The 21,831-nt window shown below is 36.3% G+C and overlaps 1 protein-coding gene across 1 annotated transcript; it reads right to left on the bottom strand.

The window, feature by feature from the left end:
* Nucleotides 1-6,640: 6,640 nt before the first annotated feature.
* pitpnaa (phosphatidylinositol transfer protein, alpha a) lies at nt 6,641-21,504 on the bottom strand. The gene is made up of 12 exons (XM_007260893.3): nt 21,363-21,504; nt 19,300-19,330; nt 14,733-14,881; nt 14,519-14,610; nt 13,803-13,810; nt 12,811-12,885; nt 12,601-12,684; nt 11,131-11,208; nt 10,552-10,662; nt 10,312-10,434; nt 9,900-9,967; nt 6,641-7,568 (listed from the first exon to the last, which is right to left on the bottom strand). The coding sequence occupies exons 1-11, from the start codon at nt 21,377-21,379 to the stop codon at nt 9,920-9,922; spliced, it is 816 nt and encodes a 271-aa protein (XP_007260955.3). The 5' UTR covers nt 21,380-21,504; the 3' UTR covers nt 6,641-7,568; nt 9,900-9,919.
* Between the last annotated feature and the right edge of the window lie 327 nt (nt 21,505-21,831).

Consider the following 21,831-nt stretch of genomic DNA (forward strand, 5'->3'; position numbering starts at 1 on the left):
TGGCATGAAGTTATCCAAAAGCAGAGTGTAAGACTGGTGGAGGAGAACATGCCAAGATGCAGGTCTTTGAGGTCTGAAAGATCTGCATCTTTTTTTGTTATTTCTCATTTTCTGCAAATAAATGCTCTAAATGACAATATTATAATATAAAAACAACAATGTAATTAAGTAAGTTTATATGTTTTATAAGTTTAAAATCACATTGGTTAATAGCAAAGAATACATAAAGAAATAAACAAATTTGTAGAGGAAGGCAAAACAAAAACAGCACCTAACCGTATAAAGGAGGGGGCTTTATTTGTACGATTGTATGAGTAATTCACTCATTCTATAATACAGTTCACAAACTGAAAATCTGTCCTAAATTAAACTGTGTTCAGGCCGATGCCAAATTGAGTATAATACACCCATTATTCAGAGATGAGGTCATTCCACTGTTGCTGCTGCTGAATTTAGAGACCGTCTTCTGTCTATTGTTTGTTTAGGTAACTAACTAGCCTTCAGAAAAACACAGCACTAATCTTTAAAATCCCTGTAGAATCTTTCAGAGAAAGTGACGGCCAGTTCTGACAGTGTTCACAATGGGAAAGGAGACAGTGCTGTGGATTTTTACCAGTGTTTAAAATTAAACTCAAGAAAACACAATAACAGCAGTCTGTTTGTTAAATTTCAATATAAGGTCATAGTCAATCAGCGAGTCGGGGTAGGTAGTTAAACGGTGATCTCTGCTGCCACCTTCAGGCCTTAAACAGACATTACAGTATATTACAGTATCGGCTAAAATATGGATAAGATCAGAACTTCTGAAATCGTTTGAATGTCACTGTATTATATTTAGTGAGCAAAATCTTGGTCTGCATATGATAATTTTAACTAATGTTCTAATCATTTGGTGTGTTCTTAGCTTTAAATGCAGACCCTTTTTAAATGTGTTTATTTGTGACAATATTAATTTCTTTCCAAGTGTATCGTGTATGAGGAACCATTACAAAAAGACAAAAAACATGCATTTGTCAATTAGACCTGTCACAATAATCATGTTATTGTCTTATTACACAATATATGGACATACAGCTCTGAAAAAAATAAGAGACCACCTAAAAATGATGAGTTTCTTTAATTTTACCAAATTGAAAACCTCTGGAATATAATAAAGAGGAAGATTGATGATCACAAGCCATCAAACCAAGCTGAACTGCTTGAATTTTTGCACCAGGAGTGGCATAAAGTTATCCAAAAGCAGCGTGTAAGACTGGTGGAGGAGAACATGCAAAGATGCATGAAAACTGGGATTAAAAACCAGGGTAATTCCACCAAATATAGATTTCTGAACTCTCAAAACTTTATGAATATGAACTTGTTTTCTTTGCATTATTTGAGGTCTGAAAGCTCTGCATCTTTTTTGTTATTTCAGCCATTTCTCATTTTCTGCAAATAAATGCTCTAAATGACAATATTTTTATTTGGAATTTGTGAGAAATGTCATCCGTAGTTTATAGAATAAAACAATTTTATTTTACTCAAACATATACCTATAAATAGCAAACATATCATAAAATATACACCATTTTAAGAATTATTTACCCTGAGTCTAAATCAAGACATTTATTTTCTTTTGGGTCCTGGGACTCTTCAGCAGTGAAAATGTGTTCACTACTATACACTGCTACTCCCACTGTTGTCCTATTAAATTGAACACCGGTAAATGTCAGTAAATCTTTATAAAAAAAAAAAAAAGTGCATTTTGAGACTTAAGACTGGTTGAACAAGAAGGGCCATTGTTTTCCTGTACTCATAATGACTAAAATGTCATTTCTAGGTCAAGCAACATTATATGCAGACTGAACAGTCTGAAAAGACAGAAAGGTAAAAAAAAAATACAATTCATCTTATTTATTTTAACCGGTTCAGATCATAATAATTGGGAGAAGGAGGAGAACATAAATCAGGCAAGTAAACACATACAGTGTCGTTTTATTCCATAATAGAAAATGTAACAAAACTGTAAAATACCCAGTGAATAAATACAATACAGTTGACCTGCCCCAGTTTTAATACAAAACAGAGGCAAAGTACATGATTCCAACAAAAAGACCCAATTCAAAATGACCCCAGCCCTCATATGGCTTTCCTATCACTAGAATGAAACCACTTTCAACTCAGAGCTAAGAGAACCCCATTTTCACTTCCCACAGACCATTAATGCATTTTAAATCAGTCATATATCATAAAATATATCATAAAAGTATATTTGGACGTCAATAATTTCGGTGAACTCAGTATTTACCATTTTGTTTCCTTTTTTGTTTGTTTGGGGTTTTAGTAGTAAGGAGAGCCTATTTCTGTAGATGAATAGGCATGTTAACTGTTTTTATATAATTCTTGCTTTTTAATTTATTTAGTATATTTTAAAATAGTTTATTCCAATTTCAGTGGCTGAATATTCCTATATTCCTATAAAATGGTGTAATTGCATTATTATACTATTAATATTATTGTTATTTAAATGGCATATAATAGTTTTAAAAGAACAATTCTAAAGTTTATCACAGTTGTTTTGGGGCAATAAATAATTTAAAGAAAAACTTGTGACGGGTGTTCTGTCCATTAAATTCTTTTAACCTTATTATATTCATTTTCTATAAAAAAGACCACCTGATATTTTAATGTTAGTGTAGGTAAAGTTTTCTGCTAGGTTTTTACTACGTTTCACCATTGCGACTGTAATGTATTCAATAAATCAAATAGAATCTCAAATCTCTCAAATCAAACCACATTACTCTAAAGCAGAACAAATTCAAACCTGGTACTTGGTGGAACTAGAACTGTTTTAATCTGTCCAGTAATGAGTCTCTTAGGTCACTGGGGTCAGATTTGTAATTCGTCACACACTCTTGCATCTACTGTATGCATGAGTAAATTTCAGATTGGCATCAGGACAGAAAAAGATCAAATTTACAGTCCTAAAATAGTTTGTACATAGTGTATTTATACTTGTACTGATACAAGTATACTTGTACCGTGTTAAGAGAACAGAGTAGAAGTCATCACGTCAACAAGTCATAATGACTAAATGTATATATTTTTATTATTGCATGTAATAAATTCACTATGTATATGTCCAAATGATTGTGAATAGCTAAAGAGGGCTGTAAAGCCCCCTAGCATTGAGCTGTGGAGCAGAGGAACTGTGTTCTCTGGAATGATGACACTACATGCAATACTTCTGGGATGAGTGATCATCTAATATACTGATCCTAATAACAATCTCATCACTGAATACAATCAGATTCTCACAGCCAAGGGCGTAGGAGCGGGCTTGATATTGGGGGGGACACATTTGCCAATATGAACCCAAGCCCACCCAAAAGTTTCCTAGAACAACATTTGTGGACATTACTTTTAATTAAAAGTAAATTATTATTATACGGTGATTTTACAACCTAAACATGTTACTCCACATTACAGTTACTGTTGTTAGAAAAATTATGCATGCAATGTCTGAATTATATACATATGACAAAAATGATCAGTTATCACCTAATATTTAAAATAATATAACAGATTTGGTTATTATTATTATTATTATTATTATTATTATTATTATTATGTATTGGCATGTCAATTCTGTTGTATATTTACATTTTCTCCTGCACTCTTATTTTTTTCTACTGAGAGCTCTTCTTAAGATGGTGTCCTTTTATGTAAAAGAATGTAACTTTACGTTGCATACAGATTTTTATAAACGTCAGGATATGTGGTCTTACTGTGAAATACAAATGAACAGAAGCCACGTTACAGCAGTGTTTCTCAACCCAGTTCTTACATATTCTACTGCATATTAACACTGTTCTGCATGTTCTAGAGCTTCCTCTGGTGGATATACATGATTAATTTAGGCTCCATAGGGGGCTAAAGTATTTTAACAGGTAAACTCAGTAAATGACTGTTTATTAGCTGATCAGGTGGATCAGGTGGAAAACACTAGTTTAGGGCAGTGATCAGGGTTAAAAAACTGCTTTAAACTACCAACTTAAAGTACTGTACTAAATTCTGGCTATCCACTACATCCAGCTTCTAGATAACTAGTTAGCTAAATGAATTTTCGTTCATTATAGCTCACAGTAAGTCCTGTAATCCTAAATTAATAAACAGTTTGAAAATGAAAGTGATTAGCTGATCAGGTACAGGGAAACATTACATATATAGTTTTTTTTTTTCTTTAACCCTGACTCCCAATCTAGCTAATTCCAAAGATAAGCTTACACACTAACACAGCTGCAGTTTATTAATCACAGTTTATTAACCTTTCTTTTAGAAAAATCTCCGTATATCCAGATCTGTTTTAAAATCAGCTGAAGCTGCTGCAGCCTGGTCCCGCTGCTAAATCTCACAGCAAGGGGGCGGGGCTTCCCCAACAGCAAACTGCCTCTGCTCCGCGCGCCGCAAAACCAGCAAGCTGATTGGCTGTTTCTACTGAGAGGCGGGACTTAATCCCTGAACCAGCTCCGTGATTGGTCCGGCCTGTCTCCTCATTAATAGTACAGCTGACCTGCGCGAACTGATGTCATTTTTGGGGGGGACAAATCCACCTGTTTCTAATATTGGGTGGGACATGTCCCACCCATCCCCCCCGGTTCCTACGCCTATGCCCACAGCAATGCTTCAAAATCTAGTTGAAAGAACAGTAAAGACAGTAACTCCAACTCCAAAACCCCAAATAAACATTGTAAGATTGAATTTGGGGCAGTGGGCCAATAATGTGACTCCCACCGACCCATTACAGGATTGTTTAGCCTTGCTTCTGGGCACACACAGCCCTGCACAGTTTTGACTTTTCCCTGCCTCTATGAACCTGATCCAGCTCAGCCAGGATTCGATGGACAGCTGATGAGTTGGATCAGCTGTGTGGGAAAAGGAGATTGTTGTACTGTACATAGTGTGGGTAGCACAACTAGCATTTAAGGAGAAATCAGACTGGGCTGTGGAAAAACATTAAAACAAGTACAAACTTCTGTCTAATAGCCCACCTACGTTCACCTCAGCATTCTGAAATACAGAGCTTTTAGTCGATGGTCCCAACAGGCTTACAATGCTAGTGATATGGGCAAAACATTGCCCATGCAAAGAAATCAATATTTTTATACCATTAACAAGCTCAAACAGGCTCCACACCTCATTGATAGAATTCTAAGCGTCCTGGCATTTAACTCCAGAAACTGAAGAGCACAGGTGGTTAAAAAAAGACGTGTTTATACACCCACAGTACCTTCCAGTAGTTCTCCGCGCACCTTCATCTTGAAAGGAAGCCACAGAAAGATGACTGAGAGCACAAATTAACAGGTAGGATAGGGGAACAGATTGCAAAATTAATTCTGTAGAAATACATTAATATTATAGAAATATTTCTGAGCAACAGCTGGAATTCATTGCTATTCATTTCCAAAATAGCAATTTCTTTACCGTTTTTCTCACACTATAAAATCATCAGTGCACCTTATAATCCGGTACACCTTATGTGTGAATTTTACCAATCAGGTTGTGAGGAGCAGTAAAGTCATTCAGCTAAAGTGTAGTGTTATACAGAGGTTTTAGTTCAGTTCTCCAGCACCAGGGCTAGAGTAGCATTAGCATTAGTCGCTAAGCTCTAGCTCTTTTGCCATTCTGAGGTAAGTAATATCATCCTGTAGCCTGCTGCTAACCCCAGTTAGCACTGCTGGAGCAGCATTAGCATTACCTGCTTACCGTGCTAGCTCTAGCTCTTTTGCCATTTAGAGGTGAGTATTATCATCCTGTAGCCTGTTGCTAACCCTGGCTAGCACTGCTAGAGTAGCATCAACATTACCCGCTTTACATTACATTTTTGAGTTTTGTTTACCTAGCTTAGGCTATTTGACAAAAGTTTGTAAGTTTGTACATTGCTTGCACTTTTCTTTTGCTAAATTCTGACAGTTGAAAAATTCCATCGGCTATATCTGGGCACGCATCTCCCATTACAGGAGGAGGCATGAAGGTTGTACTCCCACATTCTTTGCTCTTTATTAGTAGACTACTGCATCAACATCCAGTATCTAGGCAGGATTACATCAGTAAAAACAGCCCATCTGGTATACAGAGTTCTATTCACAACTAATCTCCATATTCATTTAAAGAAGGAGTAACAGGTTATGGCAGCTAAAGGTTATGAGATGGACTGAACCTGTTTTTCTAGACAGTGCAGTTGTTTCTGGGTGGAAAGAGTGTGAAAAATAGGAGAAGAGAATCACAGAAAATGACAGGGAATCATCTTTTCAGTCAGATCTACAGGAAGGATACACCATTTTGAGAATGATTTACCCTGAGTCTAAATCAAGACATTTATTTTTCTTTTGGGTTCTGGGACTCCTAAGCAGTGAAAATGTGTTCACTACTATGCACTGCTACTCCCACTGCCGTCCTCTTTATTTGAAAACCGGTAAAGGTCAGTAAATCTTAATAAAAAAAATTTAAAAAACTGTCAAAGTGCGTTTTTAGACTTAAGACTGGTTGAACAAAAAGAGCCATTGTTGTCCTGTAGTCATAATGACTAAAATGTAATTTCTAGGTCAAGCAACATTATATGCAGACTGAAAAGTCTGAAAAGACAGAAGGGTAAAAAAAATACAATTCATCTTATTTATTTTAACCGGTTCAGATCATAATAATTGGGAGAAGGGGAGAACATAAATCAGGCAAGTAAACACATACAGTGTCGTTTTATCCCATAACAGAAAATGTGACAAAACTGTAAAATACCCAGTGAATAAATACAATACAGTTGACGTGCCCCAGTTTTAATACAAAAAGTACATGATTCCAACAAAAAGACCCAATTCAAAATGACCCCAGCCCTGATATGGCTTCCTATCACCAGAAAGAAACCACTTTCAACTCAGAGCTAAGAGAACCCCATTTTCACTTCCCACAGACCATTAATGCATATTAAATCAGGTTGACGTTAATTCATGTAAACACAGTTACACCATACTATTCAGACTGAGTGTTAGGAGCTGGCTAGGGACTAAGCCCTTGGAGACCTATCCACCTACCCAGATTTGCTCAGGGTAACTAACTAGGCCATGTCACCCTTAAGGCAGCTTAGGTAAACACAGTGGAGTGAATGCAGCTGAAAGCAGTGAATGGAGCTAATCAGTAGTGGGGAAAAAAAAAAAAAGAACAAATGTGAGAACTTCTGCAGAGTGCTATGTAAATGTTATGTCAGTGACGATGCAAATTGTGTAAAACAGTACAAATATAAAAAAATATAACAAACCAAAACTATGTTTGTTCCGTAAAAAAAAGTGGGGTAATTTGTGATCACAAAATAATTTCTCAAAGTAAACAGCAGTAAATTATATAAAAGTGACAACATGATACGTTGTTGATTAGTGTAAGAATCAGCTGTGTAAGTCTGCAGCCTGTAAGTCCTCCGTGGTGTGGGAGGAGATAAGAGAGGCACCATAATGGACTGGACCATAAAGAGCAGGAGAGATGGACTCTCTAACACCACTTGTCTGGGACAAACAATACTGCTGCTGGTTGGACAATATCTAAAATGTATAAAGAAAAGAAAGAAATTAATTAGACAATCATTCTGTAAGCATATTAAACAGCTGGTGACTAAGGCTATGCTTACAGAGTAGAAAAAGGTTTCCCAAATCTGATCTTTTTCCATCATGACACATATGTTATCTGTGTAAACTGCAAGAATTTAAATTTAATTTTTAGAATGACTCAGATCAGCCTTTTATGTGGAAATGAAATCCGGTATATCAGATACTTAACAGCCAGATGTGATTTTATGCGACTTTTACGTTAATCCAACTTGATATTCACCAAGGAGAAGGAGGGAAAAAAGAATGACAGCAAAGGGAGATATTCAGTAGCACTAGAATAAAAATCCTCATCAATATCGGTGTGATGGGTCTCTTCGAACCAAATAAAGAGACATATATTGCAACAGCTTCTAAAGTCAGAAGGCATGACCGCAGTGTCAATGGAAAATAAAAAGATTAAAAACAAAACAAACTCCATTATAGCTCCTGTAATGATGGCAAAGATTAAACCAAAATTTTACATAAAGTCTTGATCTTTTTTGTGCATGCACATGAGTTTAGGAGCAGTTATGAACAGTTCAGACTTCAGAAGATCTGATCTAAGTCACATTGAACAGACAGTTTGAACAGCCTAAACAAACGTCAGATTTGTGGAGAATCAGATTTGGGTGATTTTACCTGTCTAACAAACCTAACAACAGTTATCACAAATGCCCTGGAAACCCCCACTTAAAGAACTACAAATGAACATGTGAAATTTAGGTAAAAGAGCAAATTAAGATGCATAAATATAATTAAATAAATATATAAATAAAAACTTGCACATAAAAATATACTGCTGTTGTCGTTGATACTTTAATGTTTCAAATTATAACAATTGATATGAGGTTACATCATTATAATCTCTATTACAAAAAGACTTGAACGCCATATTTCATTTATTTATTTAGAAAATTGGCAAATTAAATAGAAAGCAGTGAAAACTCTTCAGTACTTCAGTCCATGTGCTGATTTATCCAATTATGTAATACTGTTACACTATAAATAACTACAATAAATGTTTAAAAAAAGTGCAAATTGAAAATAATAAATGGAGGCACAGGACACAGTTCCATACATGAAGACCCAATGTACCCCAATTAAAATTTCCTGTTTTTCTATGTGTACAACTCTTTAAAGGATCAAGATACCACACAGGCGCCGAGTGGTCCAGCGGTCTAAAGCGCTGCCACTATGAGCAGGAGGTCGCCGGTTCGAAGCCCAGCTCATGCAGCTTTGCCATCAAGCTGCCGGCGTTAGAGGGAGCAAAATTGGCCCTGCTCCCTCTGGGTGGGTAGATGGCGCTCTTTCCCCACATCACTCCTACGGTGATGTCTGCAGCACAGGGCGTCTGTGAGCTGATGTACCAGAGCCGACCCGCTGTGCTTTCCTCCAAGCGCGCTGGCTGCTCGGTAATGCTGCATCAGCAGCAGCTCGAAAAGAAGCGGTGGCTGACTTCACATGTATCGGAGGAAGCATGTGTTACCCTGCGTTCACACTGGAACGCGACGAGTCGCTTGTGTCGCCCAGCGTTTGTCGCTTGTGGGCGTGTCAAGCTCAACGCCCGCGTTTATCATGGTCCAGCCTCCGACAAGAAAAAAGGCTCAAAAAAGGCCACTTTATTCTCCATCTATAACTCCCAAACTTGCTGGACTCTTGGGCGTTTCTGTGATTTAACTGCGCTGGAAACGCAGCCGTTCCCACAGACTGATGTGGGTCCACCCCGTTCAACAGAAAGAACCGGGAAAGAAACTAGAAATTCAGAGAGCAGGAGCTTGAGGACGTCGAACCGCCTTGTTTGTGATTGGTCCAAAGAAAAGCTAGGAGCCAATCGGGTTAGAATGTCGCTTCACCGCGTCATAACTCATTTGCATAAAGTTGAGAAAAAATCATCTCCTTGTCGCTCTGTCGCTTTGTCGCTTGTCGCCTCTCGCGTGTCGCGGCGACAAATCGCGCCCTGCCATAGGAAATGAATGGTCGCCTGTCGCTTTGTCGCTTTCCAGTGTGAACGCAGGGTTAGTCTTCACCCTCCTGGTGTGTTGAGGTATCACTAGTGATAGGGGGAATCCTAATGAATGGGTTGGGTAATTGGCCGTGTAAATTGGGGAGAAAATGGGAAAAATTAGAAAAAAAAAAAAAAAAGATACCCACACAGACAATCTGACTATACACTGAAGTAGCTGAATGATCGGGACTGCACGCAGTTGTCAGGGTATGCCAATGAAGCAGCACTGAGTAGCAATTATTCTACCAGATGCCAGTAATTAGAACCTTGAGGGTACTCACACAGTCCCAGCCGCAGGGCCTTAGTCATCTGCAGCAGACATCCCCTTCACTGGGTCCTTTTCTCGCATCTACAGAAGGAGGGCAAGAGGGGAAAGTCTTAGACCTGAAATCAGCACTAAATAATGGAGAGACCTTAATCTCAAATCCAATAAGAGAGCCAATTAATTAGCCTTGGCAAATTATCGTGAGCTTTGGCATGCTCACGATAATTTACTGTATTACATGTAAATTACATTTTAATGTGCTACAGGTTTTAATAAATAGAGTTCCTAAGTAATTTAGGACAATACTCAAAGGGAAGCCACAGAAACATATCTTGACATAATCATGTCTTGATAATGTATAGCAGTTACAAAGCCATTTGATACACCATAAAAAAGCCATCTAATACAGCTGATCTATTATTTATTACCTTATCAAGTTCCTTTTGCGTCTCCTCTTCCATCCGCCGAATGTCTTCCATTGTCAAATCAATCCACTTATCCAGCCAACAGAAGAGCTGCCTGTGGAAGTTGGTAAACAGACGCTTCTCTTGCTGGAAATTGAAGCAGACAAACCTTTAATAGCAAGAACTCAATAATACCAACAACAATATTTCATACACATTAAACATGACAAAATAAAAACTATAAAGAAATTAAACACTTTTTACCTTGTGGATGAAGCCCTCCACTTTGTTCTGCAGGCCAAACCATTTGAACTTGACGGTGACAAGTTTATAGGCACACATGTGAGGACAGTCTGTCTTCTGAGGGAGCTCTTTCTTATTTGGGGGAAAAAGGAAACGGGTGAATATATTAAACCCAATTCAACTTAGCTAATTAACCCATCCACTCAATAGGACAGCCCATACATGTCAGACAACATCTAATTTGAAACTGCCAGCAGTGCAGAATCACTGAACATCACAGCGCACTGAAAGAGGAAAGCACTGAATCCCCAGCTCTGATACATCACCCAACATCACCCAACAGACGCCTGTGCTGATCAACATCACAGTGGGAGTGATGATGGGAGAGTGCATCATCTACCCACCCAGAGAGAGCACAGACAATTCTGCCATCTCAGACTCCAGCTGCTGATGGCAAAGCAGCTTGGCCTGGGACTTGAAATCATGATCCATGGGCCATAGTGTCCTAGACTCCTGATGCATATTAATCTCTTCTATTGCTAGACAATACAGTTTAGTTCTTTAGTTCTGAAACTTTAAGGTACAGTATATCATACATACTCTCCATTCAGGTCCTAAAGGTCCTCGTCCAGTCTTCACAGACTTAAATGTGGCTGGATCCTCATCTGGTTTATAGTCCTGTAAGAAGAAAACAGAGTGTAAAAGGCAGTTTACCAGCTTGTTGCTGGTGCTGACGTGTAAGCAGTACGTTAGTATCTCTGTCCAGCCTCTATAATATGATCCAAATTGAAATGTAAGTCACTTTTGATATGAGTATCTGCCAAATACCACACATATAAAATATATGTTTCTGGAAACTTTTGTGAAGGAAGCATTTCATTGGTTAAACCAATGTCTCACAGGATTATATGTCACGGCTACAGAGAGCTAATAAACACACTGTTTTAAACCTATTAAAACTGAGCTCAGGTCCACAAAATCTTATTCAATGCAAACACTCTGCTAACAATTAAGAGAATCTTAACACAAATAAGTTTTTGGAAAACAGGGATAAGTATGGTATGAAGATGTTGTGCATTTTATTTTTTTATCCCATTTTCTTCCCAGTTTGGAAGCCCAATGACCCAACACACTTATTAGGACTCCTCCTATCACTAATAATGCTCAAAACAGTAAGAGTGTGAAGCCATCTACGCACCCAAAGAGAGCATGTCCAATATTCTTAAAAGACATGGTAGCTTTCCTTCTTTAAGATCAAACCAAGGACACAAGCCACCACAAGCCCAAAGCCATTTCTCAAATGTACTCATTTTAACTGTTAATTAGAGGATGAGCTAAATTGACTAATGAGGAAATAGTCTTTAATCTTAATGTTTTAGTTTAACAAACAAGGATCACATTTTTTAGTCAGCAGATTATTAACCCGTTTATGGTTTTGGGTTAAGGCTATGACATAAAAATACATTCGCAGCAGGTGATGCCCAAACAGATTTAGTTTCCACAGAGTTAAAATTATAGCTAAGAAGTGTTACATTTAGTGCTGCAATGTGTTCTTTATAAAAGAGATCAAATTTAAAAACCTTTTGGTATTTATAAAAAAAAATAAAAAAAATAAATGAATAAAATTTACTCGCACATTTTTTGCAAACCTGGCTGCACCCAAAATTAGCTATATTATGGCATTTCTCATATTTTTAAAGAGTGTAGGAAGTAAATATTGCATTACAAGAGGCCATTAAACATATATAAAAACATAACATTTTTCAGTTATTTTCTTTACTAAATGCCTTCATGAATTCATTAAGTTTAATACAAGCTTTATAAAATGTTCCCTTGATTAAAACAATAATAGTTTTACAATATTATCTAATGTTTGCTAAGCTGTGACAAAACTAATATTAGTATTTACTTGGAAAACTATTAAGGTAGAATGTCAAAACTCTTGGCTCAGGAAAATAAAAAAATAAAAGACCATGCCAGATTCTGCATTACTGTGAAAAGAGGATCATTCTCATGAACTGAACTGAGCCTGTATCTTTAGTAAAAAACAGCAAACATTCATTTACTGACCTTAGCGTCAATTTGACTCTTGTCTGCAATATCAATGTAAACAACCTCCACCTTCTTCCAGGTTTCAGGATCAAGTTTATGTACCTGCACAAAAGACAGCGGACATTATTATATTTATATGTATTTTGTTGTAGCTAATTTAATGACATGCCAATTAACCATATAATAATAACCAAACAATTATATATTTGAGACAGTCTTTCAACTCACATTTTCCTGGTCACCGAAGTCAGGCTTATGCCACGTCTCAATCATAACCATAAAATTATCCTTCATGTACTCATTCTACCCGGCAAAGAGAGAAACAAGTTTTAATCAAATTTGATTAACATTTCAGTCAGCAATACTTCTACAACCCACAAAACTTTAGTCCCAACATCGTATGAAAAGCATAATATGTATAAATTATATACAAGTATGTTTGATTAAACATGCACTGTAGATAAACACAGACATACACACATTTAGACTTTTGTTATATGCTGTTTGTGTGGTGTTGCTTTTTTGCCCCGAAACAGAAATCACTATTAAAAATTATAATGCTACAAAGGATTTTTTGAGTGATGCCACAGAAGAACCATTTTTACAAAATGAAAACATGAGATGTGAGAGTGTGAAGAACATTTACATCAAGAGTAAGTTATTTATGAATTTAATAATTAGCCGATATAATCTGCACCAAAACACAACAGATTACACATTCCCTCACTAAATAGCAACACTTCCCACAATTAAAAGGCATTTAACTGTTCTGGACATTCCTACGGCATTCACATTTCATGTTTAGCTGTTTCTATCATTTTGAACTGACCAGGAACAGGAGCCGTACCCACAGTACACACAGCCTCATGACTCATTGACTTATCACCTATCGGAGAAATAATCGGCAGATTAGGTGACTACCAAAATAATCATTAGTTGCAGCCCAACTTTACACATTGGTTCTTCTATAGCATCACTTAAACATAAACAGCTTTTCATTATTAAGAGTGCACATTTTATGTGTTGCTTTGAATTTGGGTCACATGTGGAACGAAGCGCAAAACACTAAACTGTGCTGCTACAGCTGGGACAGTTTGGACCCTAAACTATTAGGGTAAGGTAAGGTAAGGTAAATCTGATGCATATTCATATAAAGCACTAGCAAATCATTTTAGGACACATCAAAGACATAAGACAGGTACACAATATACAATACTCACTGTGAGAACTACAGATGAGGAGAAAGGGCAGCACATGAAAAAGAAAGAATTCAAATGATTACATAATACAGTTTTTGTCAAATATTTAGTTTGTGCGTTTTTAAATTAAATAATTATCCAGGTTATTCTTTGATTACGACCAAACCATCTTATCTGAGTAAGTGGTCAGCAAGACGTGCACCAACAATTTGTCCTCTTTTGAACTCTGGTATGTCACCCATAATGTTGTGTGCATTGCAATATTTTGAGCAAAACTGTGCTCTTACCCTGATAATTGAACCTTCACACTCTGCTCTTACTGGTGCAATGTGCAATTAATGAAGATTGGACACCATGCTGCTCCAATTTAGCCATGAAACTTCCCACACTAAAATGACAGGTGTTTCAGTTTTATTGTCCAACATAAGCTTGTATAGCTACTGTTCCACCATCTACTGCTTATTCATTTTTTTTCATATTGATATGTAAAATTACCTCATGAACCTTATGTAAAGGGTTTTATTTTTACTGATTTAAGGTTCTTCACAGTATCAATGATAATTTCTATTAGAAATTTATTTTTTAAACAAAACTGTGTGTTATATGGTATTGCTACAGGAACCATCGCTATAGGAACCAGCTATATGAAGCACTTATTTTAATTTAGAGTGAATATGATTATTTAAACTCACTACTGGTCTAGAAGAGTTCATCATAACAATATTGGTGGGACTTACCTGTGCGACAGTATGGGTAAGCATTCCAGGCCTTTTCATGGATATTCAGGGCACTTGATGGAGCCAGCATCCGCACAAACGTTGGTACTTTACTGTAAAGAAGAGACAGTGTAGGATTGCATAGTTAGACACAGTAGTGCCATCATATAAAACTTCATAACATCTAGTTTTATTGAAGTGTGATGAGTTTTAGTTATCTGTATGGTATGCTTACCTCTGCAGGTGGTAGATCTTGTGTGTGTACTGTCCCTTTTCCCCATCCTCTTTCTCATAGGGTTCGTTTTTCAGCACCTCCACCCCTTCTCCTCCCCCGGTCTCATTTTTACTGGCCTCAGCTACAGAGAATAGCTGCCCCACTTGGTACTACAAAGCAACACAGAACACAGAATCATTTAGCTTAATTATGTTGTTTTGAAAGCATACAATTCCATCAAAAGCGGATTTAACATTATTAGGCCCTGATTTACCAAACCAGGAACTATAAATATGTATTTGTGTTTTACTGAGCAAATAGAAACCATCACATACATTAATAGTCACTTAATTAGATAAACATAAATTAAACCTAAAGTCATTGTATTATATCAGGTACACAATGTAAGCGCCAATCTGTTGCTGTGCTACAGGTGAATCAGGCAGCAGTGTACATGAGATTTTTACATTTTACAACAGGTAGAGAACAGTGTGATAACACAAAAACTGAGCCAACAGTGATTCTGTGGCCAGAAACTTACTACTAATTACCTGTTGGAGGGAAAACACAGATTGCAAATTTGAAAGAAAAAAAAAAAAAAAAAAAAAAAGATAGGGCTTGTACACCTACAATATGTAAAAAAAAAAAAAAAAAAAATATATATAGCTCTGTAATTCTAAGTAAATGAATATATCTCACTCACGTTTAGCAAACAATTAGCCTTAGAGCTTTCCCTTCCACCTTTAATGTGGCAGCTCGACCAGCAGTTCCAAATTAAGCCATGGTTTTAGGTCACGGTAACGTTAGTGTTAGGTTCCATTTTTTCTCTCAATGTTACTAGAGCCTGCTAGAGTAGTTAAACAAGATGCTTCATTTTTAGTAAATTTATATCTTACGCACTTAAGGAGTTTTCCGTTCCAACTTAAATGCAGCGGCTGTAAGCTACATTCAGAGTAAATAAAAATCAATCCAATTTTTGTTTTTAAATAATATATGTAAAGCCTTTTTAAGCTTTTAAGACTTTAACATAGTGTGTAAGTGTAAGAGACACAGTCAAGTGTATATTTGCATTACATACATTAATGTACATACATTATACTTGTCAAAGTTTGTGAACCTGACAGCAATAAATACAGGGTGCATATTTAGGAGTATTTTATCCTCTTCTGTAACACAGATGCCGTGAAGTCTCGTAGAGAATTATCTTGTGATATATTTGGTATTGCAGAATCACAGCACCATACTAATTATGTCTTAATATATTTTCACCTCTACTTGTGACAAGAGTTGTGTGTGTGAAGTGTGAAGAACCTTTTTTAGTTTTTTTTAGTAAAGAAACTTGACATTGAGTGAAAGTTCTCATCTCAATAACAAGACACATCTCTATTACAAACATTCTATAGGAGAAAAGTGTTTTTTTTTCTAGAACATTCTTCAAAAAACAATATAAAAGCACCTTTATATTTAAAAGTGTAGATAAAGGACATCCCTGATCTACAGCAACCTCTTATTAGCAGAAGAGATTAATGATCTTTATGTGTGCGCATTGAGTTAACACTGATCTTATACAGATCCTGCTATGGGGATGTCAAAGCATCACTTCCTGGAAACCGACAAATGAGTTAAGCTGAGATTAAGGTCTGCATAAAATCCATGCAGCTGACATATTTCCATCTCAGAGCAGCCTTGTACTGAATGAATACTGAGGAAACTGCCTAAACCTTTGCGGGAAATATTAAGTACCATTATTTATAGACATTTTGCACACTGCTTTTCTGTAACTGGTGTCTACAATCTAAACAACACACAAAGTATATTTATTCATACACTTGCTGCCAAATGTCACGGGACAGGAATTTGTATTGTGTACCATGGCATTTGCTACATCCTATGGATGTAGCTAAAGAATGCTGCAATGAGCTGTGGAATAAAGAGCTCTGGAAAAATGAAGAGACTACTTCAGTTTCTGAATCAGTTTCCTTGATTTTGCTATTTATAGGTATATGTTTGAGTAAAATGAACACTGTTGTTTTATTCTATACGCTACTGACAACCAGTCTTACACACTGCTTTTGGATACCTTTATGCCACTCCTGGATCAAAGTTTCAAGCAGTTCAGTTTGGTTTGATAGTTTGTGATCATCCATCTTCCTCTTGATTATATTCCAGAGGTTTTCAATTTGGTAAAATCAAAGAAACTCACTATTTTTGAGTAGTCTCATTTTTTTCCAGAGCTGCATGTGCATGTGGGGGGGATTTTTGTCTGTTCACACAAAAAAATCTAAGCCATAAAGAAATATTGTTTTAAAAGACTTGTCTGTGAGGAGCTTCTAATTACACTAATTTAAAATGTGTATAAAAAAATAATTGTATCAATTTATAGGTTTTTACATAGATCATAGATTACATAGATTATAGGCAATCTGGCAAAGTTTTTACTGTTTTGATACATACAATATACAATAAACCAATAAAGTTTTTTGGCATCACTACAAGTACTCTACCCAATATGGGCTCCAACACTGGAGATAAATGTTAATTATTTACAAGGCAATTCATCATTGAACACGATGATTAAGTAATAGATTTCATTATTGCAGGCAGCTTGATCCTGGGCTTGAGTTACAAATAGTCATACAGGCTTTAGAGGACCCAGCCCATGACGCCACACTTAGGAGGGGCCAGAACACACATAACACTAACTAAACAGTGCAGTATCATCTGCCAAGTCCAAACATGTGAACATCCTTAACTACTCATGTTTAGAATATTTAATATCTGCTCCCATAGCCTAATAAAACCACTATTCAAATGAGTACGCCACGCTGGCAGTGAGGCTTTTGTGAGCCAAGTAATTTTGTTTAAGTATAGTTTGCATTAATAAAGATTTAATGGAACTACACATCCTAAAGCTACAAATACTTTAACTATACAATCTATACAACTTTTACATTCTTGCCAAGAAAAAAAAGGTAATAGAATATGTTTTATTTGTGCATGTTATTTAGTTTGAGACAATAATAATAATAATAATAATAATAATATTGTTTTCCTCTTTAAAACAATAGTTTTTGAAAACATGATTAAAACACAAATATAAATTTGCAAAACATTGGAAAAAATAAAAGGCATTCTACTCAAGGACACAGTGACCTAAAGGTGACCCTTCTGCCAGTTGGAAGAGATAGCACAATCTGGTTGAGTTCAGTTCAACACTTTTTTTTAAGAACATAGAGGGGCAGTGTTCCAGGCTGTGTCCATTCTTGGACTGCACACAACTCTGAATAAGTTCTGAATATTGTAATTGTAATAAAGAGGGCAGACAATTAAATATTTTAAAATAAAAATCCTGATGCAAAAAATTACTCAACAGTTTCATAACTTGTAACATTTTATTCTAAAAGTCGAGTCACACTTGGTTATATTGATCATCCAACATTTCATTAAAGCATTTGTATTATTAAAATGGTTGGATGGATCAGACCTGTAGAAGCTTAAATACACTTTTAAAAAGAAGCTAAGTTTATTTTAATCTCTAAGCCAGCAGTCCTACATTCTGTCAGATGATCACTTATTCGGGTAGCTGTCACTTATGGACTTCATAAGTTAAAGCGCATACAGTACCAGTAAAAAAGTTTAAGCACACCTTTTGGCATTCAATGTGTTTTTTCTTTTTAATGATTTTTGACATTGTGAATTTAATACTGAAGACATTAAAGCTATACAGAAAGAAGCATTAAACAAACCAGAATATACTTTATATTTTAGATTCATCTAATTTGCCGCTTTGGGCTTTAAGGACAGATTTGCACACTCTTGATATTTTCTCAGTGGCATGAGGAAGAGAAACCTGGAATATTTTTCTGGAGGTTCTGAACAGTAGTTGTTACTTTTCCTTCACGCTGTGCTCCAGTTCATCCCAAATCACCCATCTCAGTTGGGTTTAGGCAACCTTTTTTTTTTGTTGTTTAGTACATTATTCCATATGTGTCCTTTAATTGTTTTTAATGTCTTTAATATTAATCTACAATGTGGAAAATAAATTAAATAAAGAAAAACATTTAACGAGAAAGTGTGTCAAAACTTTTGGCTGGTACTGTAGTAAGGATGGGATCTTTTGGGTTACATGAAGATTCCTTTCATTAGAAGGAAAATATAGTCTACATTACAATTAGGCTTAATTCCTGTGCCTGTGGAAAACTGCCCCAGAGTGACTCAAAATATGCTCTAATAAAACACTGAGCAGAACCTAAAGGGATAGACAAGGATATATATCAAGATATCAGGTTGAGTATGTAAAGAAGCTTATTTAAAATGCATTGCCCATAAAGAAAATATGAAAGAGACAGGTGAAAGTTACTAGATAGCGAAGTAACAAGGTTGGGATTCCAGTGATATGATAAAAAGTTTTATCAGTCTTGAGTAAATCTTATTCCATAATGTCAAACCAATTAGTTTCTGTTAAAGAATCTCCACTAATTCCCAGCTGATTTTCAGCTGCTTTACTGCAGACAATCAAAAAGGAAGTAGAAAACAGGGCTAAAGGTCATTTAAAACAAAAACTCAGCACTTAAACCTCGGCACTCACCTCTTCAACGGAAATAGGAAGGACAACTCGGCTGGAAGAGAAAAAAAGAGAAGTGTTTCCATTATCAAACATCCAACAGGAACACAGGTTTTCCTACCTTATCTCAAATCCAACAAATACAAGTAAACATACGACTAACTACACACACTGTACTGTGATGTCCTTTCAAGGCTTGATATCACTTTTCAGGCAGGCTGCCATGCTCTTTGCCTGGCCTATGTTTAAAAAACAGCTCGTTCTTTCAAGATATTCATGCTTAACAACTTTATACAGTATGATAAAAGACAAAATGTCCCAGAACTTGTTCTGACAGGTCTTACGTAATCAGATATTTTGTAGTTATTCAGTGAATGGCCAACAAACATTTGTTGTACATTTGAACTCCCCCCCCCCCCCCCTATCTACTCTCTAGATGTTCTATTGTTTAGTTAAAATATGATTTTCTAATCATAATCAAATCTAATCTACCAACAGAACATTGCACCCGAAGCTGTACAAATAGTGGAATTAATACATACTGTGTACACATGTAGGTATATGTATATGTGGCCTGATCAGGACCTCTCAGTGACATGATCTAGCTTAAATCTGTAATATGTCCAAAGCTTGTGTCAGCATTTAAAATGGAATTATTCTGTACAATGTTAATTTAACAAGCATTAAATTAACAGTAAACCAGACTAAGCACAGAACCATGTGACTTAGATTATGTAAGCATGTGACAATCATATACAGTAAATGAGAGCTCAAATAAACAATGATCAGATCACGATTAGATTTTTTTTAGCAGTGGTATGAACCATCCAATGTTTGCTTGCACGTTATGAAGCCAAAATCACAACAAAAATATTAAATTACAGAGAGAGGACTAGTTCATGAAGCTAAGCAGCAAAAAAAATGATTACTCTTTACAAAGCCAGTTTAATAACCGACATTGTGTTCTAGAAAATCTGACTTTATTCCTTGTGAAGGTGGCCATTCATTCATTCATTCATTCATTCATACATTTATGACATAAATGTAATAAAAAAAATATGTGTGGTCACTTAAAAGACTGGGAATGAGATACTTAAATTGTGGGGGCGACTTATTAAGGCATGGGAACAAGATCCTAATGCATGGCCACGACTTACTGAAGTGCACATTACTGAGATCCTGAATAAAGGATTTACTAGTTAAAATTACATTACAGAGAGCCTAAATTAGACATTTACTAGTTAAAACTACTTTACAGAGATCCTGAATTAAAAATTTACTAATTAACTTACAACTATATTACAGAAATACTGAATTAGAGATTTACTAGTGAAAACTGTATTACAGAGATCCTGAATTAAAGATTTACTAGATAACAATACATTACAGAGACACTGAATTAGATAATTACTAGTTAAAATACATTACAGAGATCTGGGTTAGTTTAAACTTCATTACAGAGAGTTAGGACTGCTGGTATGATGTTAGGCTGAAACGGCTTGCCATAGACGCGTGACTTACAGAATGAGGGCATGTGACAATCACAGACTATATAACTCAAGCATCAGACATAGAACTAGCTTAGCTGAGTTAGAAATTAAAAAGCAGCACATTAAAAAGTCGGATCTATGCCGTGATCTTATGATCCACTGCGTCTGTAGTTTAAGTGTATTTTAGAAGATCAGATCAGTTAGGTTTAGATCAGGTCAGATTGGATTATCTAACAGCAGCTGTGTGAAAGAGCTGGGCTACCTGTGTTATTATACACGGCTGGTTAGGCTAAGCTATGATAGCATATCTAAAAGTTCCCCAGCAGAGGAGCAGGAAATTAGTATAGAGCAGAAACAGTCCACCAGCATTTAATATCTAATATCTGATATATTATCCTCAATAAAACTCTCTGTATGATAGCTATATTAGACTACAGAGAGTTTTTACAGCAGTTCAGCAGCAGAAAGTCAAGTTCACGCTGACGCCGCCCATCGTCTCTTAACTAACCTACTCACTCCTGTCTAACTCTTCTCTAACACACGGAGAAACTCGTTTTACAGCTTTTATGAATCATATTTAATCTCTTTAAGACTCACAACTCTTTAATAAGCATCTTCTCGCGCTGGTCTCGCCGTCCGCCTCATTCAAAAGGTCCAAACTCGGCCGCTTTTCTCCCCCTCAGAGAAACGCTTCCCTCCAGTTCCTGGATTTTTGCTATTTCTTTAAATTCATTTCCTGAAAGATCGAAAGGGGGCGCGGCGTTGTCACGACAACCACACCCACGCGACGGCGAGCACCTCCGTGATTGGAGGAAATCTGCAGTAGCCTGGTTGTCGTGTTGAAAAAGACCACGCCCCTCCGTGTTAGCTTACATGTAAGAGCAGCAGCAGCTCTTCAGAGAAGGAAAAGTGAGGAGCGGCTGCCTTTTACTACCTAAGACCTGCCCTGTAGTTCATACAGAGAGCACCTAATGTCACATCATGTAATAAAAATAATAATGCGTGGCCACCACTCATAAAAGCCTGGAAACGTGATAATTAAATACTGTGGACGACTCATTAAAGC

The sequence above is a fragment of the Astyanax mexicanus genome, chromosome 18 (assembly GCF_023375975.1).
Source record: "Astyanax mexicanus isolate ESR-SI-001 chromosome 18, AstMex3_surface, whole genome shotgun sequence".
Taxonomy (NCBI): Eukaryota; Metazoa; Chordata; class Actinopteri; order Characiformes; family Acestrorhamphidae; genus Astyanax; species Astyanax mexicanus.